Source organism: Ictalurus punctatus, chromosome 15 (genome assembly GCF_001660625.3).
Source record: "Ictalurus punctatus breed USDA103 chromosome 15, Coco_2.0, whole genome shotgun sequence".
Classification (NCBI taxonomy): Eukaryota; Metazoa; Chordata; class Actinopteri; order Siluriformes; family Ictaluridae; genus Ictalurus; species Ictalurus punctatus.
The window spans coordinates 20,734,398-20,759,414 of NC_030430.2; the positions used below are offsets into that span (position 1 = coordinate 20,734,398).

Here is a 25,017-nt window from a genome sequence, read left to right on the forward strand (position 1 = left end):
AATAAATAAATTATATATATATATATATATATATATATATATATATATATATATATATATATATATATTGTTGGAAATACTTTTGCATACTTTCATATCCATGGTTCAAAATGGCTCAAGCTTTGTCAAAATGCTATTAGAAAATGCAATATATATATATTTTTGCCTTAATACAAATGTTTACAAATGCACAGTAGACACATTTGCTTAGAGGTGCTGAATGAGCAATATGCTCTGCAACAATAAAAAATATTATCATCCCTGATACACACAGGAAGACAGCTATACTGCAGAGTGTCTGTAGTTTTCTGAATGATTCCTACTTTATAAATCCTTAGTGCAAGGGCTTCTTATCGAGAGCATCTTACAGAAAGGGCAGTACATTTATGCATCTGTTTCCAAAAAAAGAAGAAGAAGATATTTATGCCCAAGACCACGTTATATATTTCTAAACAGTAACGTCAATAAAAATGCTCCAAGTGCAAAAAGGAGAAACACTAACTGTAATGTTACCACTTATTTGAAACATTAGACATAATAACATTAAAAATAAATAGGAGTAGATTTGTAACTGATTTACTCATAAGCTGAAATAACATTCACGATAAACCCGTATCTCCGAGCTGCCATTTTTAATGTAATAAAGGTTTCTTTCTCATGGCTATTTTGAGAATAAACTGATACAAACATCTGGCAGCCTTACTTCACAGCAATAAGAATAAAAAAAAGAAGTTACATTTCACAGAGCCACTGTCTGTCCCATTAGATTTTTAGCTTCACATATTATGGGAACTAAACCTCTAGATATGTGCGTGTGGAAGCTCTTTATCATTTTTTTGACTTTTTCTTGGCCGATTTTTCCGTATTCGTCTTACAAGCCTTCTCCTTCTCCTTCTGTTGCTTCTCTTTTTTCTTTTCCATTTTTGCCTCCTTGTACTTCCAGACAGGTGGCTCCAGGTAACCTTTCGTCATCTTCCTTTTCTTCTCCTTCTTGGGGGTTGGATCAGCTGACTTGGTCACTTTGATTTGAGGGATGCAGCTGGTGGGGAAGATGCTGTTGTGGCATGCTATGCTATGTGGGACCAGCCTGCGTATCCTGCTGGAGGCCCTGGAGAACATGCTGCTCTTATGCTCTGTGTCTGAGTAGCATGAGGCCTGAGACACAGATGATCCAGCGCTGATGGTGGAGGAGGCTGAGAAGATGGAGCCATTGCTGTGGTTTTTGAGCTTATGGTCTGGATTCTGCTGCATCGGTCTGGGCATGGCTAAATGCCTCTTGCCCATCTCTGGTGGGCTCATGGGACAGAGTGGACGGCAGCCTGTGACCACCAGGGGACTGTGGATGCTTGTGGTGATACGCACCATGTGATCCAGGACGCCATTTTCCTGAGGATCTTGTGGAAAACTGAAAGTGAATGTGGCCTTCAAACGATGGGCGACCTTCTGCCCTGCACTTTTTGTGGTTGTGGCTTTTCTCACCAGCTCTTTAAGACTTGGCCACTCTGGGACGTAGGTTTCACAGAACTGCTCTGCGCGGGGCCGGCTGGACAGTTGTGTCAGCCGCATAAACGTTTCAAAGTGTCCTGTTTTTAGTGCCCATTCTCTTACATCCTTCCTCTGTGTGGCATCTACTGAATTTATGTCTGCACCTGAAATACAGTGAGACAGGAAAGAAAAATTAGACAGGGTCACAAGTTCTGGAAAAACTCATGTTTTATATTACAATGGTTCTCACGTTCTAATTCTGGGGATTTTATTCTGAATTTCTGTGTTTGTCTCATAACACGGTAAACTGAAGTCATTTTATTTCATAATAATTATATTAACAAGACTAATTTGAATTAGAAGTCACTTTACAAGAGACATTACATTTAAGTTTCCATGCACATTCACTTTATATGTTCATACTGCTGCTCAGTTTACATTATCATTAATACTTTGCAGTAGATTTTGGTTTTTAGTATAGCCTAGTGTATTGTATAGTTTTTTTTGTCGTTATTTATTGTATTTATTGATTATTTGTTACTTATCCACTTGTCTGATATCTCATGTTATGCAATGGAAATTGTAGCACCATGATTGTGGAAGTACTACAATTCATTCCTAACGTCTGTATGTCTCTCGTTTGATCTTGGTTTTGTAATGAGCCATATAATGAATCACGTTATACCAGCAACATCATTGCGCCCCCTTTTGGCTTCTTATGGAAGCACATCAACGAAATATAAATCAAAACAGGTTGTGCAGAAGTTGAGATACTAGTGTACTTATACACTAATTTAGTATCAGACACCAGGGTATTTATTTACACTGTATTATATACTTATTGTCAGAGTTACATAAAGTTATTGAGTTAGAAGCAAACCGTCAGGTACGATGATGTTAACAGTGTGGCAAAAGTGAAGTAATTGCCATTTGTTTTTATAAGTTGATCGTTACACAGTGTTAGTGATACTGTTAGGTTATTATTATTATGATATTCTTATGTTAGTTTTAACTCCATTGACATTAATGTAAAATAACATTTATTTATTTATTTTAGACCAAACTAGGCCTGCAAATATAGGCTACTGTGCTGTTGGCCAGAAATAGATTCATTTAAATAAACTGTTGCCTTTATTGAACTTGCTCTAAATAGGACTGGCTGGTAAGTCCCTCTTTAAGTCCACACATTCTTAATCTAGTCCTCTTTGAGATGACTCCTAGATTAGCTAAAGGGATCAGAAATGTCCTTAGACCTCACTTTTAAACCTACATGTGTTGGCATCATCATCTGACAGCACCATGCTTTTCAAGGTCTTGTTATTCTCCAGCTTTGCAGATGGAAAGATGATGCAACTCTTTATCAACACCACATCAAATTTTTTAGAAATTATGCATAGTATTCTTTCTAAACATAAAGTGTGCTGATTGTACCAGATGTGTGTTAGTATGACATAGCTTGCTCATAGGTAATAATTTTTGTTCTCTAGAATAAATTTCCTATGTGTTAAAAATAGCCCAATTGTCCACCCTATCAAATTGCATCAAATTGTGACCCACAGTCAATCACTGTCTATTAACTCATCTATACAACAAAGAGAAGTTAGAGCTCTCCTTCAAGCACGCTTCTATTATGCTGCATTAGCAGCAGTCCAAGAATATATAGTGGCTTCATATGGCACAGCGATTAGGCCCTTTCTAACAAAAAGCCATGTAAGAAGTTGCTTAGGGCCTCCGAGCCACCAGGGGGTACAGTAAGAATGCTGAATTTTATATATAAATAAGGAATAAAACACAATGGATGGTGTGATGCATTACCATCCGGACGTAGATTTTTTTCCTATAACAGCAACTTCCGTGGTGTTTTATTCCTATTATACCAAAGCGATCTGTCAACAATTCAAAATTTTAATTTATGAATTAATGACACATCATGATGTTTAACCATTTAAAGTTATGTTAGACCACGAAATAAGTTGGCAGCTATACAGCAGCTGTAAATAGTCATTTTACTCACAAGCCTTTTTTTCGCTTGAAGTTAATAATTGCAAAGTCCTCTGTCCTCAAGACTCATGGCAGAAAACTTACCGACTCCTAAAAAACACTGGCAATGGAAACTCCTTCCATAAATGTTAAATAAATGTCTTCACAACAAAGTTGTTCAAAATCTGTTTATTATTAGTGTTTAAGATTATGTATCTCATCAGCCATACCTGTCCCTATAAATGAGTTGTTTCTACAGAAACGATGAATTATTATGGTAATGAGCACATTAATACAAACAGGGCACCTTAGCAGGGTGCCCTCATGATTTCCAACTGGAGAAGTATGATTGGGGCTCGTAGAGAGGATATCAAGTAGAATGTCCCCCAAAGGTTTGACTCACACATCGTACTATTTGTCTTTTCTTTATATTACTGTATACATGAATCAAAATCTCACTAGCCAGTGTCACCCAGAAGAGGATCAGTTCCATTTTGTGTCTGGTTCCTCTCATTGTTTCTTGCTTATGGATTCTCAGGAAAGTTTTTTCTTGACACTGTTGCCTCTGACCTGCTCATTAGGGATCTAGCTCTTGATCTGGTGTTGTGTAAAGCTGCATTGTGGCAATGTCTATTGTTGCAAATTGCTTTAGAGATAAAATGCAATTGAATTTCAATTCTTGGCTTGACAGCTACTGTGATAAGGTAGAACTATCTACTGGGTGGGGACGGGTAATTACTAAATAGGGAGAAAAATGGGGTAAACAATTTTACCAGCCATGAGCAGCGAGGCCACACAGTCGTTGTTGCCCTGTAAGGCTGCTTTAATGAGAGCAGTGAAGCCTCTGTGGTCTCTGAGCTCAATGTCCACACCAGAATAGTAGTTCAGAATGTAGGTTAGGATAGTGACAAAACCTGCAGTGTACAGCATAATGGGGCTATTAGTTTTTTTTTTGTTGCTTTATGATTTATTTATTTATTTATCAGAGCAAAACCATTTAAAAGAGTGCTTACCAGCTTGTGCTGCAATCATGAGTGCTGTGTTTCCATCATTATCTTGATGATTAATATCTAAAAACGGACACCCATTCAGGCCATACACGATATCTACGAAGCCTTTGGAAACTGCCAGCATAAGGCCATTCTGTCAAAAAGCAGGACAAAATCCCCAAATCGCTATCCTCATCTTTAAAGGCTTATGCATTCTTAGACATTTTCTGTCATTAGATTAAGATTTAAAAGGCATCTGAACTCCTACCCTGCCGTTGATGTCCAGCTCCATGACTTGTTCCTGAGTCACGCCCTGCTCCAGCATTTTGCACAGGGACGAGGTGTGGTTCTTTGCACATGCCTGATACAGAGTGTTGACCGTGCCCTCCATATTGTCCTCCAGCTTATAGTCAGGGAGGACAGAGTCATCCGAGAGTATGCTCCCGGAGTCTGAATCATCCCGAGAATCAGACTCAGAGTCATCCTCATCTGGACCAAAGCCCAGATCTGGATCCTCATGCACGATGACTTTAACATTAGCCATCTGGGTCCCAAGAGCGATGGATCACACAAAGAGCAGGAGCTCCATCCCTGTTTGTATCCAAGCTGCAGCCAGTCCAGAATCCTGCAATGACGATGTTGGAATTGCCGGTCAGGCTACATTGATCATAGATCACATCTGGCCAATATACAGTAGTTTAATATATTGCAACATACAGTAATAGCGAAGCTTTTTTATTTTTAAACTCAGCATACCCTTGCTGTAAGAGAGCACCAAGGGTCTGAGTGCTATGGACATGGACTAAAAGTGCCTGACCATGGCAGATGAGGTGACTGGAGCGTTGACTGACAGGTGGTAATCTGCTGCTGTAATAGATAGTAAAACTATCAATGAACAAGGCGTTTCTTAGAACATGATTTTCATGGATGAATAATAAAAAAAAAAAACTTTTCTTGATAAATAAAAAAAAGTAATGAAAAAAAGTTTACCAAGCACATTTAACTGAGCATCACAGTGACTCAGCACCGAAGAAATAATTTTCACATACAGTACAGTTGTCTTTCAAAATGTTTTCCTCAATTAATTTTAATAATACTAACAACAACAACAACAACAACAATAATAATAAATTTAATATTACAACTCCAATTCAAAAAATGTTGGGACACGGTGTAAGATGTAAATAAAAACAGAATGCAGTGATTTGCGAATCTCAAACCTATATTAGTCACAATAGAACATAGAAAACATATCAAATGTTTAAACTGAGTAAATAGTACCATTTTAAGAAAAAAAATAAGGTCATTTTGAATTTGATGACCGCAACACGTCTCAGAATAATTGGGACAGGGGCAGCAAAAGGCTGAAAAAGTAAGTGTTAGTAAAAAGAAACAGCTGGAGGAACCTTTTGCAACTAATTAGGTTAATTGGCACTAGGTCAGTAAAATGATTGGGTATAAAAAGAGTATTTTAGAGAGGCAGAGTCTCTCAGAATTAAAGATGGGATGGAATCTGGATGGAAGACATGCTGTAGGCTTATTGGCATTTCCAAGTTATCCGTAGTGTGTGAGCGTGTGTGCAATTGTGCCCTGAGTTGGGTTGCCCCCCCATCCAGGGCGTCCAGTTAAAACTGAGCTTTGACATCAGCTTAATGTATGAGGCCCTGAATGCTGTTTAATTCTGAAGAAGGAGAATGAATGAAATGTCCTTTTACTATAACTGCATTCTTTGACATCAAACAGCTAAAGTCTAATGACATTTTAAACCCTGTTTCTCCTGGGACAACAGCTCAGAAAGTGTCCTTTGCTCACAACACACATTAAGTGCTTTATCTATACTGAGTTAATGTGTTTCTTGTCAGTGTATGTAATATTGCAAGAGGGCTGAAAACCAGCTTTGCTAATTCAGCATTTGACACTTACATGGCTGTTAAGTTTCAATGACTGGCTATATTTAACTCTTACTGGTGATAACATATTGTAACTGTTGCGGGGTGATAGAGAGGGGTGTTGTGATGGGGCAGGCAGTGAGTGAAGATGGCAAAACACTGTGTTTCATTTAAATAAACAGTCTGATCTTGCAGAACCAAATCAGCCTCAGTTTAGTTCCAACAACAGATTTGTTCAACTGGCAGAACAAACACAGCACAGCTCTAACAAAACATTAGGCAGCTCTTTCCTCATGCTGTACTCCTAATACAAAATGTTAAAACCGTACAATATGCGGAATAAAAGCAAAAAACAAAAACAAGATTATATTATTCCTCACTAATATAAACCGAATAGTTAAAAAAGGCATAGGTGACTATGCTAATTAAATAGCAAATTAGTTTATCATTAAGAGTCAAGAATGAACATTTCATGTGAGGAGCTTACATGTTATGTGCATTGACATAAAAGGATGTCACAACAATTTAATGTAGTCAAATATATTTCCAATTCAAACAAAGATTTTTTTTTCTCCAAATTTACAAAAAGGCTTTCTGCCTCAGTTGCAATGTATTTTTTAAAGCCGGGGATTCTGTTGTAGCCAGAGAGACACTTTCTAAATCCTCAGTACCGATTAATTTCATTAACATTATTGAATGTGTACAGTAATATTTGGTTCATTTATTAGATCCATACAGCTTTCTGTTCCTGAACCTTCCACCAATAGAACAGGTTATGTTCCAAGTTGACATAATTTGGAGAATTATTGAGCTATTGATTCATTTTTGGATTATTGAGTTTTGGATTAAAATCTTTCAATTCAAGGGACCAGGCTAACAGCTACAAGAAGTAAATAATAAGTATAATAAATTTGATAATTGTGGGTTGCGATTTGCACCAAGTAACTAACAAAAAAAATAAATAAACCCCACTTAGTGAGCTAACCCGTATGATCTCTCTCTTTGCTCCTTCCTCTTTACCTAACAAACAAAGAAAGCTTGCCCCTTATTGCCTTACCATAATATATTCTCAGTAGAAAGTGCAGATGTCTCTTCTGCAGTCACACTTGTTTCCTGTGTCGACTTGCTTATCCTCCTCTTGCTATTGACTGGCCTTTCACACACAGACAAAAGTGTTGGTCCTGTTTGTTTCCAATTCCTACTACAGTTTTCAGTCAGCCAGGTCACTTAGCTGAAGAACATTCCCAAAGCTTTACACAAATGCTGTCTTAAGTCAGGCAACATGCTCCTGCTCATCCTGATTATAAGAGATTTGGGGATTAGTTGTCAGAAACAGCAACAGGCTTTTTTTCTCTGCAGTCAAAGTGGAGTTGAGAGCCCTTGGTTTTTCCATCTTTTTTGGCCTTCTTATTTTCTCTATCTTTACCCCTTCGTTTCTTTCCAGAGTAGCACAGAGTGTAAGAAAAGTTGAGTGTAATGACAAGAATCTGTCTCAGATTATTTCACCCCTGTCAATCCCAGTGAGAGGCGATGGTAAAAATTCAAAGTTAAAGTTTATTTATAGAACACTTTTAAAAACAACAAGTGTATTACCATGGGGACTCCATGGAAATACTGTATGTTTGCTACTGATATAAACAAATGACTGCTGCAGTCACACACACACACACACACACACACACACACACACACACACACACACACACACACACACACACACACACACACATGCACACAGACTTAAGACATACATACTTATACTTTACCAATATTAAGCCATAACTGCTGTTTATCCTGTGAAATCAACTATGAAACATGATACATAAGAGTGTATAGCTAGAAAAGGCATTACTCATACTGATCCTACTGCCCCCTACTGTTTTCACAGAGACATACTGATGGATTACTTTTGTACATTTTTTAATGAACATGAACAGCTGAGTAACAGATGCTATGATAGACTCATCACGTATCATGATGGATGTTTCTTAAAATGTAGCTTTTATTGTAATCTGTCACATATTTACTTGGTCTAAAACTACATTTTTAATTTCTAGGTTCTATTAATGCTTCCCATTAAAGCAACCTCCGGGGTTGGGGCTTCAGATCCCACCTCCGCCCTGTGTGTGCAGAGTTTGCATCTTCTCCCCGTGTTTCGGGGGTTTTCTCTGTGTCCTCTGGTTTCCTCCCCAGTCCAAAGACATGCACTGTAGGCTGATTGGTGTTTCCAAATTGTCTGTAGTGTGCGAAAGGGTGTGTGAATGTGTATGTGATTGTGCCTTGTGATCAGTTGTCCCTTGCCTTGTGCCCCGAGTTCCCTGGGATAGGCTCCAGGTTTCCCGGGACCCTGTGTAGGATAAGAGGTACACAATATGGATGGATGAATGGATGGATTCCAATTAGCATTTTTTCCTGGTGAAATTCTGCTTCTAACCAACAGATGTTTTCTACATTTGTTGAATGAAACTGTCTAATACTCCTTATTGTATAAGTTACAGCCACAGCAATCCGATCCATCACATCACACTATATGTAGCACACTTAACATCTATTATCTATCTATTATCTATATTATAAAATGGTTTGTTTTGATTTTTTGACTTTTTGTAACAAGACATGGTACACAATTCAAGTTTCTATAATAAGTTATATATTCAAATATGTTAATAAAAAAAAGGATATATAATAACAAAAGTTATATTCAATTAAAAACTAGTCATTGAATAGGTAGACAGAACCTTATGAAGAAATCCAGAGCAGTAAACTCATACTGAAACCCGAAACTTAACGAATTTCTAAATTTAATTACTACTGATTTTCTAGCACTGAGCACTGGTTAAGAAAAAGTTAGGTACTTGTTTAGTTCACGCCCAATCAAAAATGATAACTTCTCATTTGTCCTCAATAAAAAAAAAGAATTACTTATTTAATTGTTGTCTTTATGTAAGGCATTTTATTTTATTTTATTATATCTACTTTTTTTGGACATGTTTAGTGTTGACTTGTGTTTAATGCCTATACTGCAATACATGTTTATATCATTTTATTTTGTAAGACCTCAACTAAATTCACATATTTGACTATAATTCTACACCTTCTTTTAATGTATAATAAAACAGAAGAATTAAAGAATAAAATAAGGGAAAAAAACAAGATCTCGGGACGTGAAAACATCTTCAAAATTGTTTTTTTTTTTGTTTTTTTAGAATGTATCTAATCTATCTTATGATGAGATTGTTATAAAATTAGCTGAAGCAGCTTATAATTGTTTTATAATCTTGTAATCAGAAATATTAAATAAATATTTTCCTAGAAATGTCTTTTCACTTGTTATGATATTGTTTTTTTTTTTCCACAGTGTAGTTCTTCTGTGCTATATTTCCACTAATCTTTCTGCTTGAGGAGGTACAGCTTGATCAACAGACGTGATGATGGACGATAGGAAATGTGTAGGGAGTGTGTGCTTGCTCAGCCAGGGTCACTTAAACTTGTGAGACAACAAGAGGAGGGAGCTGAGTTGAGCAGGAAAAGAGCAAGACGCCCCAGCCCTGTTCTCCCCTGGTTGACCTGAAGCAGGAAATGAGAAGGAGAGAGAGAGCGAGAGGAAGTTGGGCTGACCTGGCATTTAATAGAGAGTCTGTGTAAGAGTGCAACTCACAAGTTCAGAGAAAAATGCAGGTTTTTTTTTTTGTTTTCGCAAGTGGATCCATTCCTAAATAAGGGTGACGCTACTACTATATAGATACAAACTATTTGCTTTATTATATATTATTGGTTACAGTTTTGTAATTGTCCTTGTATGTCATTACTGTACTGTAGTATCCATATTGTCAGTTATCTCCTCTTGACTTTAATGTGCTCTGAATGAGTGTCTTTCCTTGTTGTGCCAGAAGAGGGAGTCAACACAAAGGTAACAAGCAACTGAAAACGAATTGCTTCGTTGACCTAATTTCAAAAGAATCTCATTGCACTGTGTAACAAGTTATGCTGAATATTTGTATTTATAGGATACCCTTATCCAGAGAGTCTTACAGAAGTGCTTCTGTCTCCATCAAAAACAGATCCTCATGCTAGTACAAAAAAGTCATAGTCTAAGAATACCCTCAAGCTAAAGCTTTATACATGATACAGCAATAAAAAAAGTCAAGGCTTTTTAAAATTTATTTTATTTTTTAAAGTATTGCCCATTTAACTGCTTGGTGAAGAGATGGGTCTTTAGTTTTCGTCAAAGACAGACAGCGTCCGGACTCAACTGTCCGGACCGGCAGGGGAAGGTCATTCCACCATCTGGATGCCAGTAGAGTATCTTGAAGCTCATCCTTGTATCTTGAGGGATGGTGGATCAAGTCGAACCGTGCCAAAGGCTTAAAGGGAACGTGGTGTAGTAGAGATGTGAATTATGGCAGTAATTTGATTAAGGATTAAAAGAATCAGGAATGAGTTTCAGAGAGACCAGGTGAACTAAAACTGGTCATTTAAACTGTGTTTAAGTACAATATTACTCAGGGCATGTTTGGTATTAATTTAATCCATATATCATGGTGAACGATGTGGTGATATCATAAATATCATATAGGTTTAGGAAACAACATTTACAATATATGTTGCAATATGCACTTTCTTCACACACACACACACACACACACACACACACACACACACACACACACAGACATGTTGGCACCCCTGGTTTGCATGGGAGACATTTTTCCTTTTGTTCCCACCGACTCATTCTCAGGAACTTAATTAATATACATGTCCTTAGGGTGAGCTAATTAGCTGGGGGTCCACCCTGCCATAAAACATACCATTTCTTTTCCATTTGCTATCCTGGTCACAATACATTTCAATGAGGCTCAGGGGTATAAGAGAGTATGTTTGATATAACCCAAAGTTGGCTGGTAACATCAAGGAAGGGGCTGGTCACATCAGATGCTGCCTTTATGCCATCAATGCTATTATCATCACACATCCCATGTCAGACGTTGGTCAACATTCTAATAAGTTACATTTTTTTCTATTTTATGTATACCATCATCTGTGATTCTGTTTAATACATTCATTTGTTATTTCTATCTCGAAATACTCAGTGGTTCTTCTTAAAAAGTATGATGCACTAAGAGTGCATGATCTACATGTGGTGTATACTTACTAGACATAATTACTTAAGCTAAAATTATAGTACATTAAGCATGTTTCAAGTCAACCTCTGACAAGCTAAAAGAAAAGGCTATTATTTGCACGTTTAAACAGAACCTCTGACAAGTAAAATAGGAAAGGTCCAGGCTTGCACGTTGATAAAAAACCTCTGAGCTAACAAAATAACGGTATAATAATGAAGTTATAAAAGCCTCTGAAGTAGAAACGCCATTTTAATGAAAGCTTTGCTTGAAGCTGCTTTAGAGTAAATACTATTAGAACAGTGAGATTTTACACTTCTAGCATTAACTAGAGGATTATTATATGGAGTCAGATAAATAAGTCAACAGATAATGAATTAAATGGAGTCAGAGATATAGAAATCATAAATTAAAATAGGCATTTAACCTTTAGCTGTCTTTGTTACAGGAGAGCAGTGGGCTGTAATAAAGTATTTAAATTGAAGTCCTACAGTGGTGCAAACTGGTATTTAATAAGTACCTACATTTATGCGTGTTTTGGTCCATTTTTGGCGTTGTAAACAAGCATTAGTGTTTTAAGTTTGATCCAGACAGCTACAGGAACCAATGTTGGCTAATAGTGTTGTATGGGAGAACTTGAGGAGATTGAAAACAAGTCATACAGTTGCACTCTTGGTGAGTCTGATGGTGTGCAGGGGGAAACTAGTTGCAGTAGTCCAATCTCAAGAAGACTACAGACTAAATAAGCACCTGAGAGGCCTCCACGGAAAGAAATGACCAGATCTTCTTGGTCCGAGTCAGGTTAGCAACATGAGGAGAACTGCTAACCTGTAATCGAGCTAAAATGCTAAGTTAAAACATGTTAGTTTTCCAGCTTTTGTAGTAAAACATTTTATTTCCTGATATCTAGCTGCTGAACCTTGAAACCTATTACAAAATGAATAAATAAATAAATAAATAAATAAATAAAATCCAAATTTAATGGATTCCAGATCCAGATTTCAGCTTGTAATGAACTGAATTGTTGTATATTAATGAAATATTTGTCAGACAATGAGGTCAGGGTTTTTATATTCTTGAAATTTTGATGTCAAACGTCCATTAAGTTCACTGAATCACCATTAAACCTTCCATTAAATCTTATCACCACAAGGACTCCATTAGAGAATAGCAGATGGTTGTGAGACACCAGTGAATCTCATTTGAAAGCAATTAAACATGTCTAGAATCATTCACAGATCTGTTAAATGGTTTTCTCAATTAGGACATCATCAACCCACATGGAAAACACAAAATACCATTACAACCCATTACAAAACCATTGGAAAAGAACAGAAATCTGTGGGGTTTTTTTAAATAGCAGGGTTGTCAGTGAAAAACAGTGACTTATCATGATGGTTTTGACACGGCTTGCTCTCTGCCCTCTCAAAGACTGGTGTTTGATCCCAGGCTGAACTGGGGGATGAACTACAAGGGCCGACGAGCTCTAAGTTTAGACAAAGTGCCAGTTCTAAACAAAACCATGTGCTAAACTATTATTAGACTCTTGGCAGTGTTTCCATGAGCCATTTTAACACATCTCTGCTCCCGCGTGGAGTGGCTGGAGCAGATTATTTTAAACTCGTTCCCTTTTTCTTTTCTTTTTTTCTTTTTTTAAATTTGTTCCTCTCCACCCTTACAATCATACCATTTAACTCAGTGTTTCTGAAAGCTCACGGTTGGGCAACATCTTAGGGGTATTTATGTGTAGGAAAAGTTACATTTGATTCTCCCGTGTGAGGTTTTGGCTGCTGAGAATGAGCACAAACGTTTGTAAATCTTTGGTGTTATTCTGACTCTGGGCCAGATGTGGAAGGAACAAGCTGCAGACAGTGGAATGTGTATGTCTGCTCTGTACGGGAAAAGGTGAAGCAGCTTAAACAAATTTCATAGTCTATTTATTTGAGTCCTGATAACAGATAAGGGTGATGGATGATGGAACGCACATTCTACACATATATCCATACACTTATCACACTTGTTGTTTCAGCTTATGGCTAGAGAGTGCTATTCAGTGGCAAAAGTTCACAGATTCCTGTTTTTATGCGAGTTTAATCCTAGGAGATGGACACTGTGGATAACTCATAACAGGTTTGCCTGTGGTTCCCCTGTTCCCTAGTGTTGGCTCCAGCTGCCTTATTTGGTGTTTACACAAGCCATGTGCCGCTAAATGGGTTTAGAACACAGATAACGAGAGAAGATCTGATCTATGGATGGCAGGAAGAAACAAAGAAGAGGAGGAGAAACAAAAAGCCACTCACTGGATCAACGTCTTGTGCAAGAGAGAACACTAGGGAGAAAGCGATGTATGGGGGGAGAGGGAGGAGTGGACTTTTGAAGGGGTGGTAGATGCACGCAGCCAATAACAGGCTAGAGAAACTGAGACTTCAGAGACTCCAGACTTTAGAAAGTCAGTCCTCACATAGCAAGAAAGGTAGGAAAAAGCCAAAGAGCATGAGGAGAAAGGAAAATGATAAAGAACCGAAAGAAATGAATTTAAACCCGTGCAGGGACGCTTTGTGAAGTGACCTTACGGTGAGGGACGACAGAGATTCGGGACGAGGCCTGAGTCAATTGCGCTGTACATTTCTCCAAGACGCAACAGCCAGAGAGAGGAGTACTGGAATAAAAAAGGCACGTGTCATCCCAGACAAAAGCACCCTCAGCTACTCCACAATCAATTATTTATGTGCAGGAGAGTTGCAGTAGGCCAGGCAAATAGGAGTTGGCCTGCTGCTCAAAGCTGTGCCGTAGTGTGCCGGAGGAAGGAAAGAGGGATACTGGAAGACAGGAGGAAGCTAGAAACAGACACGGGAGCACTGCTGCAAAAATGAAACCTCTTCAGAAGAACCAGGGGCGTACCGATCATATTTTAGGTGCCATGGCGGACATGCTGAGCTCACTGGCCATGCCCAGCCAACACTGGGTGAGTGAATGAGGCCTTCATAGTGTTTAAAAAAAAAAAAAGTATTTATTGTTTGTTTCTACTTCATTGTAAACACCAAGGGACAATCGGTGTGAAATGATTGATGCCAGGTGCTTGTTAACGAATAACAAGATTTAACTTTTTAAAATATGTATATCCTGATGAAGACATAGATCTGGTTGTAAATAAAGGGCATACACCATTTTACTTATTAAGCCAACTACTGATATCATATCAACAAGAACAAGGCTGTTGTTTTTGAAAATAACTTTCACTTACTGACTTTTCTCGCAGACAAATCAGATAAACCAGGAGCCATCTCTCTTTTCACTAACAGTCCTTCATGAAAAGATTACTAATGACATCCTTGCCTTTCCACTAGCCTACTTGGCATGACCTCTTTGCACAGTATCTGTTTGTAATTACAAACACATTCCAGAGACGAGAAGAGATTTTGCGTGTGCGGTTATGTATGGAGGAGTTTAAGAAGATAAGGAGACAGAATCCGGAAACAAAACAAAAATGTGCAGCATGTCCTCCTATTGTCGATTAGAAAAAGCAGGGAATGAACCAACGAGGAGATGGAATAATCAAATGTCCATCAGGATAATCATGTTTTATTAATTCCAAAGTCCAATAATTCTAGGAGAAACATATATTGATTATTACGGTCTTATTTTAAGAAAAAGAAATAAAGAGAGAATTATCATGGATTTTCAGAGGGATTAAAAATTCGGAGAGTAAATAAAAGACATTTGTCATACAGCTCAGCGACAGAGCGAGCTTGGAGAGGAGAAGTGGGTATGTTGATGAGAGATTGGGCTCTGGCTGGGTACCATGACGAATGGTGAGGCTGGTCTCTTCTCAGTGCTCGTGAGGAATTTTGGATGTCCAACAAGCCTAGGAAACAGAGTAGCACTGATTAAGACGTCGCTCCCTGACCAAAGAGGCGATGCAGGCCCTATTCCTCACAGCAGCTGTCAGGCTCGCATCCCATTACAGCCCTGTCTTAAAAGCAGTATTGAATAATATAAAATTAATTAAAGCAAGAAACAAAAAAAGACTAAATTATTTCCTTGTAATGAGGACCTAGATCAGTACCTGCAATGAAAGATTTTAAATAATAATGGTTACACCGACAGCTGGTCGTGATGTTAGATGAGAGGGCTAAAACCCAATAGCTCAATAATGAAAGTATTAGGGTTGAGCATGCATTATATCAAGAGGTCACTCTGATGACATAATAAAAGTGATTTGGTTCAAACCACTACAGCGGTACTTGTGATTTCAAATTTTTTAAGTATTACAAATATGTATGTAATGCTCTACATAGTTTATGTTGTTTCTTCTGAATACCAAATGTGGTAAACAGAAAAGTTGTAACCCATTTGTTAAAAAACAAACAAACAAACAAACAAACAAACAAACAAACAAACAAACAAACAAACAAACCCCGCTAAACGTTCAGGTCTATCATCTTTGACATTTCTTTGTTTTTTTCTAGTCAGAGTTCGGACAGTCTTTAATTGACAAACTTTAATTGAACGCAGCATACAGTATGTAAGTCTTGGCGATATTGCTTGTTTCAATCACAAAGACGTGATCCAAAGAGCTACTGAATGGTGGGAAAATGATTGCACTTTAAACACAGCATTTGTTTCACCTGTAAGATCATGAGATTGATGTGAGAGCAGGGTCAGAGGTGTGAAATCACCCTGTTAAACGTGTCAGGACAGCACTGTGATTGGGTAATAGGTGGTGTCACTTGGCCTTAAATGGCCTCTTTATTCTTCTTTCAAACTAGTTAGCTTCTATGTCTAGAACATGTACTTTTTCATCCTCAAAAGTCTGCACCTTGTCTTTCTTTTGTTTCAGCAACCTATACTGATCTGTGCATTCCTCATAGCACTGGATTGTTTCTGTCTCCATGTGTTGCTGGGTCTGACATACTCTAGAGCATGGTGTTTACTGAAAATCCTCCTTGGTTTTTCTGCCACCCTGCCACACAGGGGATCGCATTATTGTTCCATTTGCTCTGTTCTTCCTCTTCAGTAATTGGTCTGGTGTTCCCATTGGATCCTGTTGCTGGTTTGACAACAGCCCATTTTGGGTAACCACAAGCTTTTAAGAGCAGACTACTTGTCCTTGGACTCTGAGAAGATGGCTGGCACATTTTCACTCTAGTCGGTTGGCCTTTCTCAAAAGTACATAAGATCCCTAGTTGTGTAATTATTTACTTTTCTTCACTGTATATTTGTACAAAAACATTTAGAACATTTAGCACACACCCTTATCCAGAATGTGCTTTGTAGGCTCTATCAGAAACACCTCCTCATGCTAGTTCAACAGGTCAGGTGCTAATAATGCCATTGAGCTAAACCCTGTTAGGGGGAGGTTAGTACAGCAAAAAAAGAAATCGCACAAGTCAATGGATTTATATTTAAATACGTGCTTGATGTGTTTTGTAGGATATTCATTACTAAACTGTCTACCTTGTTATAGCAGTACATGAGTGGTGGCTCAATGCTTAAGGCTCTGGGTTACTGACCAGAATGTGAGGGGTTCAAGCCCCAGCATTGCCAAGCTGCCACTGTTGGGCCTTTGAGCAAGACCCTTTAACCCTCTCTGCTCCAGGGGTGCAGTATCATGGCTGATCCTGTGCTCTGACCCCAACTTCCTAACAAGCTGGGATATGCAAAGAAAAGAATTTCATTGTGCTGTAATGTATGTGTGACAAATAAACAAGTCTTCTTCTTCTTAAAATAAATAATGGAAAACTTGCTCTAGTGGTTAGCTTGTTATAGTTGTTAACATTCCCATTATATAGCAAATGACGTTATCCAGAGCGATTTCAAAAGTGCTTTGCAGTCTCTATCACAAACACATCCTCATGCTAGTTCACTAGGACAGGGACTAAAAATCTAAAAACGATGTTGGGATGTTAGTACAGTATGAAAAGAAAACACAAGGCAAGGATGATTTAAAAAAAAAAGATAAACAAACTGCTAACAAAGTGCTAGCTTCATTTCCTATTAGCTAGCGTATAAGGCGAGTAACAGATAAGTTTGCCCTATTGGTTAGCCAATGTTAGCTTGTTTTGGTTGTTTAGCTTCATAGCTAACTTTATTTAACTTTACCAGTAAGGCAGCTAGCTGATTTACATTTAAAGAAGGAATACATTGTACTGTGGTAACCCTGGAAATTACTTGATATCATAGCTTAGTGCACACTTACAATTCCACTCACTTTGCCAAAATAAAGTCTGTTATAGAAAAATGCATAAGACATTTGAAAGACATTCATGAGATGTCGAAGCTCAGCAGAGCATTTATGCTCCACAAATTGCATTGTAGTTGATTGGCTACATTTACATTTATTCATTTAGCAGACGCTTTTATCCAAAGCGACTTACAAATGAGGAAATACAAGCAAAGCGAAAGCAAAGCTACTTCCTTCACTAAGCAAAGCTACTTCCTTTACTAAGCAAAGCTACTTCCTTTACTAAGACTCTTAAATGGATGCTGTAAAGTATTCTCCACATCTCAAAGTTATAGTCTTTTAGTTGCTACCTCAAGTACAACACTATTATAAAATGTAAATGCAACAAACGAGCAAACATGAAGGCAGGTGTTGACTTTAATTTTTATACATTATGCAGTTTTTTCCCTGCATTTATGCTCTCATGTGTTTTTTTCAGAACTCAGAGGGCACGGAGGAGCTGCAAGTGGATGGTGAACAAAAGGCAGCAGGCCAGTCTCAGTTGGATCAAGAAAGGCTCGAGTGGGAGCAGGCATCTCGGGACAGCCCTGAGAGAGGGCAAAGAGACAAAGAAGGTAAGATTTAGAGGCCTTATTTGGGCCTGTTCAGCTCAACTTGGACAAGATTTTAATCCATCATATCTGACAGTGGTCAGATTCAGCTGAGAACAGAATGGTGAAATGCTGTAGCCAACAGAAATAGCAAGGTTACTCTGTACACCAGTCGAGAATAGATATATTTTCTCCACAGTGAGAGTTAATGATTCTAGTGTCATCTACCCTCCATTCTATCTGACATGATTCACTGTTTTGATCCGCCAAAAGCTGATTAGCATGACCAGGCTCTTGCTCTTGCTGACAAGCCCATCATTACTCTTAATAGCCACTAGGAGCAGCATTTCTGTCATCGGATAGGCTTGTATTGTATGCAAGCTGCCAAATATTTACAAATATTTACAAATCCAACCATGACTATGAGCATGAACCAAAACATTATTACAATACAATAGTTTCAATGAAGTATATCTCAAGCACACACAAGATCCGATGTTAGTACACCTCATCCGTGACCCGCAGCTTTAGCTTTGCAGACAAATCGCACAATTAAGAGATAATCCATATGTTTTGGTGTAGGTGTGATTGTGCTTTGTAGAAATAAGCAGTGGTAGCATGGGTTTTTATCAGATTGGATTTGTTACAGTGATAATCCTGAGGTTAATGAACCACACTCTTTAACTGCACAGCTTGTGCTGATAATCAGACTGGCCACTAATGTCTGATAGAAAAATCTGATGAGTGGCTGCTGAGAACAACTTCCAGATGCATGGAAAAGACAGCTAAGCTTGCCTTTACCCAGAAAAAAGCCTTTCAAATGCAGCCATAGTTATTTTGCCTAGGAAATGTTTGCGTACAGTCACTCTTTTCTTGAGTGCAATGGAACAAAAGGAGCTTTATAACTGCCTTGAGGGAACTGGGTACTACGGTTTGCACCATATGGACAGATGGTGAGCTGACATACAAAGTGCTGCGTATAGTGCGGGACGAAAATGATGACCATGTTTATTTCAAATGAGACCATTTATATGGTTTATGCTGCCAGAACTTCACTGACTAAATATTACGTTAAGGCACACCACAACCAGCCAGTGTTGTCTCCTGCTGACGTGGGTTTCCCTGCACTCTAATTACACAGGATTATGCTGGATCAGATTTCCAAATGCTTTGCCTAAGTTGTGGATTTAATTGCTGACAAATCTGTAATGGTTGACAATCTGTATCTACTTTCGCCAAAATTCGCAAGAGCAGTCTTGCTGAATTCGAAGATGGTAATGTCATTTAAGTGGCCCATTAATAAGATTTGAAAAGCTTAGGGTGGAGTTTCAATGCTTTGCTGAGGATGAGGAGGCCCCCGCTCTCGTTTCTTCAAAGAAGGATGGAAGCACTGGAGACCACCCATCTGTTAAAGATTAGGAATAATATGCCTTCTGGTGGCTTCACTGGAATCATGGGACTGTGCAAGTATTCTCTAAATTACAAGCAGACGCTGCATTTTGAAGTGAGACTATCCGGCTCTTTCTCTCACTTCTTCTTTACCCTTTCTTACTCCAATGCAGTGTTCCATACTTCTGGTGTTCCTTAATATTTATATTTCTCCCTCAAATCCCCTATTTCACTCAGCACACTTTACAGCCCACCCATGAACATAATGAGCCAGCTCCTCAAATTTGGATCGAGTCATTTAGCAGCTTTTCATAACAGGCCAGTTTGTGCTGAGTGCATCAACGATAACTGATCTTTGTCAGAGTGGAAAACTTAGATACACAGCAACAGGCAACAGCCAGTTACCAAGTTACCTATTTCCAAAGAATCACAAACCTGCAGGAGTGGGATTAAGCTAAGAGAGTAGGCTATAGGGTGCCGAAAGCTTGGAGAATTAAATGGAAGAAGAGTTGTGGAAATTAGACTTTGTCTTCAGTAGTTTCCAATAAGGCTACTGGGAATTGCAGTCTCCTCATCAATGCTGGACGTGTAATATTTCCATGTTGCAATTTTCCATGGGATTTTCATACTCACATGTAATCAGTTACTGCCTTCTAATCTTTTTTGTGCATGGCATGATCTCGCCAGCTTGGTTGGTATTATGTTGAAAATCTATCCATTTCTTTTCCATTTCATTATGTATGCAAATGTAAAATGGCATTTTGGAAACAAAAATGCGTGAAAGAAATAATTAAGCAAAAAGTTTGTACTCCTGCTTGGGTACTGTATATTAGTTTCAGCAGCCATGTCACTGATCAAAATAGTGAATATAACCCCAATTCCAAAAAAAAAAATAGGAGGTTGTGTAAAATGTAAATAAATGTAAATAAAAACAGAATGCAATGATTTTCAAATCTCATATACCCATATGTTATTCACAACAGAACATTGAAAACATATCAAATGTTTAAACTGAGGAAATGTACCGTTTTAAGAAAAAAATAAGGTCATTTTGAATTTGATGGCCGCAAAACGTCTCAAAAAAGTTGGGACGGGGCAACAAAGGGCTGGAAAAGTAAATGTTACTAAAAAGAAACAGCTGGAGGAACATTCTGCAACTAATTAGGTTAATTGGCAACAGGTCAGTAGCATGGTTAGGTATAACAAGAGTATCTTAGAGAGGCAGAGTCTTTCAGAAGTAAAGTTGGGCAGAGGTTCACCAATCTGCGAAAAACTGCGTCTACAATTTGTGGAACAATTTCAGAATAATGTTCTTCAACGTAAAATTGGAAAGACTATGAATATCTCATCATCTACAGTACATAATATCATCAAAGGATTCTGAGAATATGAATATCATATGGGTTTATGAGATATTTACCTTTCACACAGCGTCCCAACTTTTTTTGGAATTGAGGTTGTAGATACTAGACAAGCTTTTTAATTGAGGTATTCAGTTTTGGGCCAGAACCGGCCCTTTAAATGTTATAATCTGGCCAACCAGATGAATTTAGAATTTGAATTCCAAATTAAAATAGTTTTGTGGATCATAAGTGAATTGAAAGATTAAAAAAGCTAGTTGCTCTTTTTACATTTGGGGTAAAATAGAGCAAAAAAAAAAAACAACAACTCAGTGGCATAGACTAAAATAGCAAGCTAAAATATTCAATACTATAACCATGCCTCTCAAATTGAGCTAATTTAGGGGTTTAACAGCAATGCGGGTAAATACTTATGCTATCACAACTTGCACATTTTTAGCACGTTCGCCTCACACTGCAAGGGTCGGGGTTCGATTCCTGCGGCTCTGTGTGTGCGGAGTTACTCCGGGTACTCCGGTTTCCTCCCTCAGTCCAAAGACATGCATGGTAGGCTGATTGGCGTGTCTAAAGTGTCCGTAGTGTATGAATGGGAGTGTGTATGTGATTGTGCCCTGTGATGGATTGGCACCCTGTCCAGGGTGTACCCCCCCTTGTGCCCGATGCTCCCTGGGATAGGCTCCAGGTTTCCCATGACCCTGAAAAGAAGTAAGCGGTTAAAGATGGATGGATGGATGGATATTAAATTTTCTGCCTGCTTTAGTATTATAGTCTATTGCGTTTAGGTTCATGACATATAATCCCATTTAAGTAAAACAATCATTTGGATTTTTCCCTCCTTTGGTAATGAATTGCAGTCTGTTCATCAATTTTGGAGGAATTGTTGATTTGTTATTGTTCTACTAAACTTATGTCTCACTTGACATTGAACTAAGTGTAATATGGCCTGTTATATAAAATGTATTTGACATCCCTGCTCTAAAGGATACTTTAATGACCTGGCTTTTAAGGCACATACACTCATTCATAGGTTTATGGTCCATTATATCCTTGTATTTCCTTAAAAAAACAGCTACGGGAATCTACAGCTGGGCCTCTCAGGGGACCTGGTGGCTAAGCCAGGCCTGACCTTAAAAGGGCTACCACATTCTTTCAGCTGGCCTGCTCTGAAATCATGTCTTCATGCGTCAGGCTTTAACGTTGCATATATTTGTATGATTAAGTTGGTGTACCATAGCTATTTCAGTGTTTAGTAACAAACTTAGTAATCTATTATCCACCACCTGCCTTGCTGTTCACATGACATCCCAGTTAGAAACCTAAACTATGTGTCAGAAAATTAGAAGCAGATGTCAGTACTAAAACAATGTGTGTATGTAAATGAAGTAAGAGTGCAAACGTTTAGGCTTGAAAATAAACTGAGGTTGTTGTGGAGAGCAGACAGGCTCCCAGGTCATTGCTCCTGAGTGGATGACATTTTGATAGACTGCTGTTCTCAGCGCCTCTGCTCTGGGCTGCACGCCAAAACAGACGGCCTGAAACGTCAGCCATAAAGCATTCAGACGCCTCTACGAGCAGGATGAGCCTGTGTCAAATGCATCATAAAGCCATACTCCTCCTTTTTATCTTTCACCACATGTGCATAAATTGAAAATCAATATATTCAGTGGTATACCGACCAAAATCGAAGCCGAAACTCAGGGCTTGACACTGATTGATTAGCTTTTTGTACTTGTGCATAAATTATAAAAAATTATTTCACTGTTTCTGCTTTTAAAAATGTAAAAACATTCATTACAAGCATTATTAATTCATTCTTATAATGATAATAATAATAAAAAAAACCCTACAAAGTTAATAACAAACCGGGTCTTTCAGTACGACTTCACAAAATCCAGTGGACAAAAATTTAAACAAACAATAAAAAGTATTGAACTCTTATACATGGTCTGCACATTGACTGAAATGTGCCTCCAGTTGTTCATACCGCTGTTTCCTGACTGTTTGTACAGTAACTAGTTTCACAGATGTTCCACAACATTAAACATAACTATAAACTGATAAAACGTCTAGCATGTGGTTCTTATGTATAAAAAAAATCTAATCTCTGGCAAATTGCTGTGGTATAAGAGGAACAACAACAACAACAAAAAAAACGTTGAGACATGCTGTTAAAGAAAATTAATCATCTTGGTGTTAAGCATTTTACTATATAAGCATACCCATTGTGTTTTTATTCCTTAATTACATCCTAGTTACTCCCTGAAATGTTTATGCCTCTGCTTTTTTGGATCGCGAGCTAAGCTAGAGGCCTAGATCTACGTACTGTAGATCACACTAATTCAGCATCTTTAGCACACAACTTAGATTTGTCTTACAATTAATACCAGCACTTATACGTAACTGGATTACTTTGTATGTACACCTGCCTTTACTAATAGTCAATTTAAGATTTTATAGCTTAATACTTGTTATAAATTAATCAATAAATAAAGCATAAGAACATCTTAATGGTCAAAAACATTCGATAGACCATGCAGTAGTTAAAAAATGGGGAGCTGATTGATTTTATACATACCCGAGTTGTGAATTTATAACATGTGATTCAGTGGAACAGTCAACAAGGTCTGGGCTGCATCTTAAGGTTCTCACAATGTACACAGCCAAGTCCCTTTGATGAACTGTCCATTTGGAGGTATCGCTTTGATCCAGGTCAATGGGATCGGGGGTTGTCTTCTGTCTGAGTCTTCTGACACTGACCAGGTGTCTTCCTTAGAAACCACAGGGTTCACCACCCATCCCTCAGGCCCACAGAGAGACTGTGGTATCTTGGACTCTATCAAGATACTGTGGTGTCTTGGTATATATCCCAAAATATTTTCCTTCTTTCTGTAGACATTAGTCTTTTTCAGCATGTACCAAAGGACCAAACTGCAGTGAAATGCTGCAGAGAGGAGGCGGAAGAATCGATGTGTTGCTCAGCGCAGAACTTTAATGAGATGCTTGTAAGAATGATGCTTTAAAAGGCAATGACACTAGGTCAAGGTTGGAGTCAGAATGTCTTGTGTAATCTGTAAGGACTTCATTTCATTTCCAGAATTTAGACAAGAAAGTTGTGTGGGTTATGTTTGTATAAGATAACATCTGTTGGAAAATATCTGAACTGTATAAAAAAAAGAGGTGGTAGATTTAATGCATGTGTGGAGACTTGTTTGCGCCTTGATGTGTGTGAGGCTGATGGAAGATGGGGATGATGGGTACCGAGCCCAAGAGAGGCTGTGAAAGGCACCATGTTTGTGTGTGTGTGTGTGTGTGTGTGTGTGTGTGTGTGTGTGTGTGTGTGTGTGTGTGTGTGTGTGTGTGTGTGTGTGTGTGTAGATGGGTGTGATTGTGAGAAAAACATACATCTTGTGAACTTATGGATGGGATTTGCAGACATGCGACATGCTAGTAAACAGTTTACACTACATAAAATGAGCTGGACCCCATAACGCTGGATTAGTGCTAACCTAGCCTTCCATTGCTCTCTGTGCAAACAATACTGAATTGGACTTTGTCTATGCCAGATAAAGACAAACAGGGAGCGAATCAGAGACAGAGAGAGAGAGAGAGAGAGAGAGAGAGCGAGAGAGAGAGATAGATAGATAGATAGAGAGAGAGAGAGAGAGAGAGAGAGAGAGAGAGAGAGAGAGAGACAGTAAAGAAAGACAGTGAAGCGAGACAGCAGGGTAATATAAAAGCTTTCTAGCTCTCAATTGGATCTTAGTTTGTTATGTCTGGGGTTCACAGTAGGCTTACAGCCTCAGTATAGTGCTGGAGAATTTATCCTTCTGGTGAGGAGCAATTGTGGAGGAAACACACAGTCTTTCTGTGTCCTACACTGTCCTCTAGCCATCTGTGTTGCTGTCTGTGCTACCATTCTGCTTATGTTTATGTTTGGTTTCTGTTGGACTAAATGTGAAGTAAAAAACTACCACACTACCATATCTAATTCAGAAGGTCAGAAGGTGTTGAGTATATGTTATCGTTGTTA

At 38.3% G+C, this 25,017-nt stretch overlaps 2 protein-coding genes across 6 annotated transcripts in view; one reads left to right on the forward strand and one right to left on the reverse strand.

Annotated features, from left to right (window-relative positions):
• Nucleotides 1-342: 342 nt before the first annotated feature.
• ankrd33aa (ankyrin repeat domain 33Aa) lies at nt 343-5,061 on the reverse strand. The gene is made up of 4 exons (XM_017486499.3): nt 4,723-5,061; nt 4,479-4,608; nt 4,239-4,379; nt 343-1,649 (listed from the first exon to the last, which is right to left on the reverse strand). The coding sequence occupies exons 1-4, from the start codon at nt 4,996-4,998 to the stop codon at nt 829-831; spliced, it is 1,368 nt and encodes a 455-aa protein (XP_017341988.1). The 5' UTR covers nt 4,999-5,061; the 3' UTR covers nt 343-828.
• Nucleotides 5,062-13,869: 8,808 nt separating this feature from the next.
• The window catches only part of arhgef25a (Rho guanine nucleotide exchange factor (GEF) 25a), an 80,801-nt gene continuing 69,653 nt past the window's right edge, over nt 13,870-25,017 (forward strand). For 3 of the 5 annotated variants that reach the window (XM_053686156.1, XM_053686158.1, XM_053686157.1), the window contains exons 1-2: nt 13,870-14,428; nt 18,126-18,261. In XM_053686156.1, the coding sequence (XP_053542131.1) occupies nt 14,333-14,428; nt 18,126-18,261 (232 nt within the window). In that variant the 5' untranslated portion in view covers nt 13,870-14,332. The remainder of the gene's footprint in view (nt 14,429-18,125; nt 18,262-25,017) is intronic. The other 2 variants (XM_017487578.3, XM_017487577.3) reach the window with 2 other exon arrangements.